General features: G+C 45.0%; 1 protein-coding gene across 2 annotated transcripts in view; it reads right to left on the reverse strand.

The window, feature by feature from the left end:
* Nucleotides 1-3,479: 3,479 nt before the first annotated feature.
* The window catches only part of PBX1 (pre-B-cell leukemia homeobox 1), a 291,506-nt gene continuing 285,455 nt past the window's right edge, over nucleotides 3,480-9,530 (reverse strand). The window contains exon 9 of one of the 2 annotated variants that reach the window (XM_012639595.1): nucleotides 3,480-3,964. In XM_012639595.1, coding sequence (XP_012495049.1) covers nucleotides 3,872-3,964 — 93 coding nt within the window. In that variant the 3' untranslated portion in view covers nucleotides 3,480-3,871. The remainder of the gene's footprint in view (nucleotides 3,965-9,530) is intronic. The other variant, XM_012639596.1, reaches the window with a different exon arrangement.

A 9,530-nucleotide genomic window follows, 5' to 3' on the forward strand; every position in this document is an offset into this window, starting at 1 on the left:
CATCAGCATGGGCTTTACCTTCGCTTTTGACGTCAACTGAATTTGGAAGCAAAGTAGAACAAGAAAACAGCCTATATGCTACCAGAGTCATCTTTTCACATCATCTCATATACATATTAAAGGAAGAGAAACAGCAAGATAATAATCCTGACAATTAAAAAAAAGCCCCCCCCCAAATAAACAAACCAAAAATAACACAAAATAAAACATAATCTTTTTTTTTTCGTATTTTTAAGATTAGGAATAAAGAAAAGAAAAGAATTTATTTCCGGGTCTCAAAGTTAATAAACATAACAACGTGTTAGGTTGTACCTATTATGCTCACTATTCCAACCTTTTTTTTTTAAGTTTACAAAATGAATTACTGTCACTTTTAAACATTGTGAAACAAGAAATGGATGTGCACAACTCGACACTTTTCTAGCATTCTTGAACTAATTCACAAATGCAAGAAAATAAAAGAAAAATGGGGGAAATGATGAATGTAGGTAGTTTGGTGTTAAAACTAATGCAGGAATGATGCTCATTGTCACAGAAAGAAGAGGGGAAACTCCCCATCCTGTTTTGCGTGCTATGAGGGTCATTTTTAAAATTTTTATTATAAACACTATTAAATTCAGACCGCTTTTTTGGTTTTTTTTTTCTTTATCTGAATATACAAGAACATTCATTATCAAATGTTCATCATCAATACTACAAAGAACGAGACACAAGTCGCAAGAAACAATGGAAAATGTTAATAAAGCTGAAAGAATCGTTGAGTATTTTTTTGTGTTTTTTTTTAAGTTTTTTTTAAATTTGAGTTTCTGTAGTTTCATCTTTTTTGGTATCGAAGTCAGGTTTTTCTGGGCAGAAAAACAAAAAGCAGAAGGGAAGAGGGGAAACAAGATATGTGTGAGAAAAGGCAACCAGCAAATAAAGAACGACCACCACAGCGAAATAAAAATTAAACTGAAAGAAGGCGCCACGTGGCAGAGGGCTGCACGGGAGTCGATTCCACATCACGGGGAGAAGTTAGGGATGAAAAGGAGGAGATGATGAAGAGTTACAAGGTGGACAAACCCAAGGTCTAGTATCGCTTCTCCAGGGAAATCTGCTGTCAGGGAAAATGGAGCACTCCCACTTCCGTTAGAAAATGAAGGAATCCCGGGGATCTGGAGGGCTGACCTAGTATGAATTCCCAGAGGCACGCTCTTTCCAAACCCATCCTGCTGCTGTCAGTGTTCTCCTGCTTGGGATGGCGCGGCTGCCACGTTGGAGGTGACAGTGGGCCTGGGGAGAGTCTGTGGGGCAAGTACTGGGGATAGAAAGGACTGAGTGGAGTGCTGGGTGGGGAGGACGCTGTGAGAGTGGTCATCAGTGCAAACTACTGCCTGCAGAGAAACTGCCCGTGCAAACGTAGCACTGTGCTGAGCTTTTGCATACACTTAACATGGCAGCCATTCAAGCCAAATCTGGAGTCAGTCTTCTTGTTGCCAAGAGAACCCTTTTGTATTAGTATCTCTTTCATACTTTGCCCCAAGTCAAGCAGATGTGATCCAGCCATGGTCCTGTGTGGGTAGTCACAAAGATGCTCCTTCCAGGCACCCTGTTTAGCCCTGTTCTGATTACAGCACAGATTAGTAGACATGGCCTTTCAAGTGCCCTTATCATCAAGGCATAATCTCATTTTGCCAGATATTTACTTTTTGCATTTCCTGCAAATACATATATCCTTCAATTTCTTAGGTAGCATCCCCAGCCCCCCAGAGCACACAGAGAGGAGCATTTTCTATTCACTACTGTAGTGCTATGCAGAATGTCCACGCCCCTGTTAGCTAGCCATCCTCACCCCTCAGGGTCTTGTACTTCTCCCTGGGAGCCTCCCAAGTAGAGGAGATGAGACAGGGACCAAGCACGTACAAGGCCACATGTTGGGTTCAAGTACAAACTAAGAGAACCAGGTCCTATTTTTCTAGTTTGGAAGCTTTTCTCTATCCTAAGAAACCAAACACAGCAAAACTAAGAAAACCAACAATAACTCTTCTCTTTGTCATCATGTTGATGGCATCAGAGTACCAATGGTGACCACAAGTTAGAACAGGACAGACATTTATTGTCCCTACATGGCATGAACCAGTCTATCTCAGGGATGTTACTTTCCTTGACTTCATATTTGCAGATTGGATATGAATGAAATCAATTTCTCCCATCTCTCACAAGCCTCTTGGTGAATCAGGCATAACAATCTCCATTTTACAAATGAAGAAAATGAGGCACCAGGAGAGGTGACCACCCCCCACTTAATCAACTGACGGAGCTGCCATCTTTATTGCTGGTAGGGCTGGCTCTGAAGATGGTGAGCTCAGGTGACATTCCAGAATAGCTTTCCCGTACATGTTACTCTCTCTTAGATGTTCCTAAGGAATAAAAGTCACTGATGATTTCAAGGAAAACATCCCTCCTCCTTTCCCCATGACTTTTAGGTCCTCAAATTAAGCTAACAAAAAGTTCACATGAGCCACGTTCTTAGACAACTCTCCTCCAGAGCAATATGTCAGGGTCAAGAACAGAGTGCGGTATAACACTTTGGGTAATTAATACTATGTGCCTAATATAAAACCAAAAATGCAACAGATCCAAGTTCTTTATAGACACTGTAAGTACTGTGTGTGGCTGCCTGGGCACTCAGAGGTGGTGGGAACAGCAAGAGCTGACGTGGCAAACCTGGCCTTTGTCACGATCACGTCCTGTGCATGTCATTCTGTTAAGCGCATGCTATTGGGCCTGCAGGTCCTGGAAGCCCAAACACAACAGTGACCTTCACTCAGAGTTGCTAATTCCGTCTTGGGCTCATAAGGTATACTGCTATGGTTACTAACGTAAGTATTTGCAAATGGCATCCTGGGAATGCGAAGGCGTGAGACTGTGCATGTGCCTACATATGCATGTACGTGTGTGCGTGCGTGTGAAGGGAGAGTCGAAGGGTTTCAGGAGAAGAACCTTCTCCTTGGTGATGTCTTCATCACCATGGCTAACTCAGGCCTGGATTTGTGATGAGTTCTAAACATTGCTTACTGAGTGTTGAATGGTTTCCAAAGACTGTGCCTCTGGCACTGAGAGCTGCTGTTGTTGGGAGGATAAGAAAGCCCGTAGGAATCCTGCCCGTGCTGTTCCCGTGCCCTCCCGGCTGCCTGACCTCCTGCCTAGGAATCAACCCCGTGGAGCTGAAACCAGAAAATGTGGCACCTTCGGAAGCCCAGCTACGGCAGTCCCCAGTGGGCACCGGGGGCTGGGAAGGAAGAGGAAAGCGTTCCAATCGGTGTTGTCCCCAGGGAGGAAGAGTAAGAGGAGGCAGGGGGCCTGGAAGGAGGAGGGCAGTGTGGTGTGTTCCTGCTAAGAGGTAGTGAGAGTAGCAAGAGAAGCAGAGAAGGACTGTCTGTCAGCAGAGGGAGCGAGGGATCCGAGTGAGGTAAATCTGGCTCCTCAAACCACCAGCATGAAAACATACAAACACGTTTATTATTTTCTTCGTCATTTTTTTCCTCTTTAAATTCCTCTAATTGTTGAAAATATCCTTCAGTGATGTCATAGAGGGCGGGGGCCCCGGGAGTCTAGGGCAAAGGCAAAGGGAAGATGACGGGAACCAGGCTGACAGCTGGAGGCAGGGAGGGGTGGCTTCTACCCAGAAAAAAAAAGGGAAGAGAGTATAAAGAAGTGTCCAGATTGGCTGAAATAGCATCCCAAAGAAGAGAAGAGAAGGAGACTCTTATTGTGTTTGCTGATTGCTTCGACCTCCAGTCTGACCGCTTCAGCGTTGGGAGAGAAACCCTCCCTCCTGCCCCTGCCCCAACCAGGGCACAGGGTCAGCCGGGATGCGATTGCTGGGAGATCAGTTGGAGGTATCAGAGTGAACACTGCCAGGGCCTTCTGTAGGGGAGGTCACTGATGAAGGGGTAGTAGCATCCTGCCAACCTCCATTAGCCTAGAAGGGAAAAAGGGAGAGAAGTCAGTCCTCTGAGATCGGGTGGCCATTTTCAGCAGACAATGACAATGAGGCAACTTGTGTAAAGGACCCAGCACAGGGCCTGGCACATGGGGACACTTATCAAATGGGCGACTATTATTACTGTAGGTAATAATATTCCCCCACCCTCAGATGAGTTCAGGTCCCCCCCAGTGAGCCTTTGGATATGATGTTGTCACTTTGTCACTCAGTCCAAGCCATCAGTGGAATGACAGCTGCCCTGCAGGTCAAGAGACCCAGGTTTTGGTTCTGACCCTGGCAACAACTAGCTGTTGTTGATGGTGAAGCACCTTCACCTTTTTGACCTTGATCTCCCCTTTTGAAAAATAAGAAGATTGGCTCAGATGCTTTCTAAGGTTCTTTCCAATTCTGGATGTTCCGTATGTTTATGAGATTGCAGGTACCTGTTCTGTACAAGGCTCTATACTAGCGGGTATATAATGATGAGTGAGATATGGTCCATGTTCTTAAGGAGGGAGATAAGACAAGCCCATGAATGAACTATAATTCAATGGCAGAACCTAATAAATGGTAGAGCCCCATTGTTATGAAGTTTCCAATGCAGGCAATACCACATCTCGCTGGGGCATCAGGAAACACTTCACGTAGGAGGCGCTCTTTAAGGTGAGCTTTGAAAAGTACAGAGGGTATTTCAGGTGAATATAACAGATTAAACAACGGTGCTAAGACCATAAAGACTGGTCTGCATGAAAACATCTAGAAAGGAGGTGAGATGGGAAGCTACAAGCTTGAGCTACATTTGGAGATCATTTTTCTAAGACTCTAGTCCCAGGAGCATCCAAACAATGAAACTCTTCTAAAAAGATTTGTTTATCGACCACCCTTTAAAAAAATCTCCCAGCACTAAAATAGCTCAAGAATGATTTGCTAGAGTGGTTAATTCATGACGCAAAATTCATGACTGTTTGTATGTTCTATGGCATTAAAATATAAGTGAGCTAAAATGCCTTTCCCCCCGCCAATCACTATGTTCCTTTGGAGTTAATAAACCTCAACTCTGGAAGTGATCATTTTCAACAGACCAGGTCTTAGATGTTCCTGGTAAAATGTCTGCTATTGTATTTTCCTCTCATTTTATTCTCTGAAAAATTTGGGGTAGATCGTGCAAGTATTATTACTGCCATTTGGGAGGAACCACCGCATCAACTCTTGCATAATCCACAGCACTTAGGAGAGTGCCTGGCGTGGAACAGGTGCTAGCAAATGTCTGCTTACACTTCATTCATGAGAGAGCAGAGAGGTGCAGGAGAAAAGTGTCCTGGTTCATGACCGAGACAGAACACAGGCCTCCGAACCTCAGAATCAGGGCCCCCTTTCTCTGCCCTTTTCATCCACGTGGCTCTCTTTTTCCTTGGCTCACCCAAATGATGCTCCAACTTTCCCAGGAAAGCTGGGCTTTTAATTCAAAGCAGCTCCTACCAGTTACTTCAGCATAAGGGTAGGTTTTGTCCACAGCTCACTGAAGAGCAGATGCCAAGAGGGCATCCCGGGCAACGCCAAGAACACACCTCCTCAATCATGGGTCAATGAACAACTGCTCTCAAGTTCCAACCTCCCATCTCCTAATCCAGTCAGGTAGGTCCTCCCACTCTTCTTCTCTGCTGGAAGACATTTCTCCCTATTGTTTGTGATAGAAAGATTAGATGGAGAACAATGAGGAGAAAATGAGAATTCATTCTTTCATAACAGAAGGCTTTCCCATCTTTGTGGGGCCAAGACTCTGTAGTATAATCAGAATCAAGAACAGAATTAATTCAAATTTCTAATGCAGGAATATCACAGGGGTGATGATATTATAGCCTCCCTTCCCAACCAAGAATATATATTCTGGTGCTATTTTAGCCTGACTAAGAATGACAGTTATGTTTATTTTTCCCCAAAGAAAATCCTTTAATGTCATGTATCTTTTTTATTATAAAAGTAAGGAATGCTTATAATATTTGGAAAATAGAAAGGCATAAAAAACAAAATATACAACACCCATAATCCTACTCAGAGATAATTACTGTTGGCATTTTGATATCTGTCTATTCTAATCATTTTTATATGCATATGTTTACCTAAGAGGTATTTAGATAGATAGATAAATAGGCAGGTCTGTACACATGGGGGTGGCAGGTGGGTGCTGGCTGAGCAGTATAGAATTTTAAGGAAACGTGACAGAAGTTCTTGAAGTACCATGTCATGAAGCAGAGTAAAATGCTGATAAGAAAGAAAACAGCCACCTATCTTGGAATCAACTTGGCATGAGACAAGTAGATAAGGAAGCTCTATGAAAGCAGTTAGCATCCACGTCATAGCCCGTGGAACAAAGCAGTTTTATTAATTGCTCACGAAACCACTATTACTATTATTCAGCCATGCCATAATTCCATTAAGATAATAAGTGGTACCAGAAATGAAGCCATTAGTAAAGAAAATTAGTTCTATGGTGTTTCATTAAGAAGAAATTGGCTAGGCATTCTATATTGTCCAGAGGTTCTGGGAGACTTCTTTTTGACCCATGTCTGATCGGAAATAACTCCAACAGTAGACATTTGATCTCTTTACTTAAAGAGTTCTGTTTTCTCAGACCAGTGCGTAAGATGCCACAGAGAACTCACAGATGGGAGAGACAGGAATTGGTTCAAGCTGATACCAAAACCAGCATTTTAATTACGCTAGTCGGCCTGGTGAAGAAGAATAGGCAAAATCTTCTATTAAAAATAAACACGTTAAACAAACCTCTTTAAGCTCCTTTTTCCCACTCCCCTTCCATCCATAAACATGCACACAGCCACTCATACATGGGCACACCCCTCAGATTTGGGGAAAAGCCATCCCAGTTTGCCCAGGACTCTCCCGTCGGCACTGAAGGTCCCATATCCCAGTAGTGGTCATCCTACTTCAGGATACGCCAACTAGAACCCTTTACTTCCTGCCAAACTTAGGACACTGTGGCCTATGACATTCGAGTTAGATAAACGCAAATACTTTTTAGAATAAGCATGTCTGACCCTGAGAAACGTGGAAGAATCCTTTCCTCTAGAGGGGCTTTTTACAATGGTATATTATCTGCTGCCGTTGCTGATAAAAGCTCCACAGCGTCAGACACTGCGCGCAAACCCAACTTAGCCGGGTTTCCCGTAAATCACTCGGCTGCTTCAGCTGTATCCTTCCAGCTTTAATGCAAGGCGTTCAGAGGCTGCACCGTCTTGGGAAACAGCTGACCTCGCTTACTGCCACGTTAACCCTGGGGAGCAATTCCTTCCCTCTTCCTCGACTGCGGGTGAATATTAAGTAGGAAACTCGGCCTTTGTGTGTTTGTTTATCTCTGGGCGCGGGGAGAGAAGAGGATGCTCTCATTAACAACCGTGCGGGGGTGGCGGGAAATGAGACTTTCATTTTTATTTTTCTTCTACATCCCAACGTCCCCCTCCACTCTCGGATGCAAACTTTCCTTTATGATGGACGTACTCTTCAAAACGCTCATGTCAGGGACCACGCCAAAGGGTTACGGGGGTGGGAGGTACAATCTGCAAAGCCAAATGTGCCCTTTTTATCTCTGAAAACATTTCTAATGGAAGGGAGTCTACATTTGCACCAGGTAGTAAAGATAATTCTGTGGCCTGGGAAGCAAGACCCAGTGTAATCTTTAATTCCATCACATGGAGCCTAAGCCAGGAGAGAAGGCTCAGCCTGGAAGGGAGAAGTTAATAGAATATAAAATTAGGACAAAATGCAGCAGGTTTCCAAAATAAGAGAATCTAGATTTTCAAAACACATTGAGGGTATTTGGGAACAAAGTGTTTCAGGAACAAAAGTGACTATTTACTCTATAGCCTGTGCACCCTACTGAATTTGGCATATAATTTGATATATACCACATTTTGCTAGAACTCCCTCTCAAGGATAAGGCGAAGCAGGCCTGCCTGAGGAGGCAGAGGAGCCAAGGATGGGGCAGTGGTGGACAGGACAATCCACGTGGTTTCTCCTGGCAAAACACAGGGCACAGAATCACAGCTGAAGCCCTGACTTCTCTCGTCTCTGACACCCTCCTTGAATCAGAAGAGGGGCCCATGAAGTGGCCCCTCCCTCACTGTTGTGGATCCAGTACTGCTTTCAGCCCAGAGCAGTGGCTGCCGGGCTGAGGATGGCCTGTCCCATCTCCTCTCCTTCCTGCTCTTCCTCTGTGCTCACCTTAGCAGCACACCATTGATGCAGAGAATTCATCACCTGATGTGACAGCCCAAGCGAGCCTGGCACTAAGAAACTCTCATTTGCAACCCAGAAATACGCTGAGGTGCCACAAACCGGCTGATGTCAGCACCGAGTCGAGCTAGATCTGCATACGGGCCAGATGCCATTATTGGAGATGCCTTGAGCGTGGGTGAGGAGGTGTACGTGCTCCAGGCCCTCGATCACCCGGGCACTGGTGGGGCCAGCCAGGAAGAAACACAACGAAACAGCAAGGCATCCTCTCTCCTTCTCTATGCAAACGCACACTCGTGCATGCACACATGCATGCGCACGCACACACACAGCGTCACTATGTATCAGGCAGACATCAGCTCTCACAGTGGAGATCACGCCCTAGATTGATCATTTTTCTATCAAGGTAGGAGAACTATGTTTTCCTGATATGCGTAACACTTTCCCAAGATTACACAGAGAGAATTTACCAAGAGATGCTCTGGGATGAAAAGATGCTATTGGAAAGTTCCCTTAGGGACATTAATGGATTCACAGTCTCCCTGGGGGATTTTACCATGGTAAGCAGGTCCATGTCCAGTCCCATCTCCAGCTGCCACCAGAGTGATCTTTCAAAAATGTAATTGTGATCATATCACCTCCCTGTTTAGACCTTCGATGGCTTCCCACTGGCCTCAAGATGAGGTTCCATGTCCTCAGCAGGTCTACAATGTCCTTGACCTTGCTCATCCCATCCCAACACTCGTATTTAATATTTCAACCATATCAGGCTACGCAGAAATTCCCACAACAGAGCAGCCTTCTCGTGCCTGCTTCTTTCCCCCTGAATACAGCGCCCTCGCTCGTCCAGTTACGTCCACTCACCCCAGGCTGATTTTTAAACTGAGCTTAAGTATCCTTGTACCTCCACCTGTCCCCTGTCCTCTTCCTTCTGCAGGACCCAGCTCTCTGTGTGTACCTGTCACGGCGCCTGTGCTGCTGTGTCGCAATTGTTCTCTCCAAGTCTGTCCCACCTACCAGGCCATAAGAACAGGGCTGTGGGATTTCTCTTTGATTTCAGAGTGCCTACCGCAGTGCCCATCACAGACTTTCATATATGTCTCTTGGACAGCAGGCACAGGAAGAAGTAAACACTTAGTGGTGCTGCGACATCCATCCCCCATCCTCCATGGGCGTGGAGAGATAAATGGTATCAGATTCCTGACTTCTACACGTCAGTCTGACTGCATGTAAATAGCTGTGTACACCTAGAAAATATTCAAAAGACAGAGCAGAAGCCGTGCCAGTTTCTCAGTAACTTTTATATTCAGGC

The sequence above is a fragment of the Propithecus coquereli genome, unplaced genomic scaffold, assembly GCF_000956105.1.
Source record: "Propithecus coquereli isolate 6110/MARCELLA unplaced genomic scaffold, Pcoq_1.0 Scaffold140, whole genome shotgun sequence".
Lineage (NCBI taxonomy): Eukaryota > Metazoa > Chordata > Mammalia > Primates > Indriidae > Propithecus > Propithecus coquereli.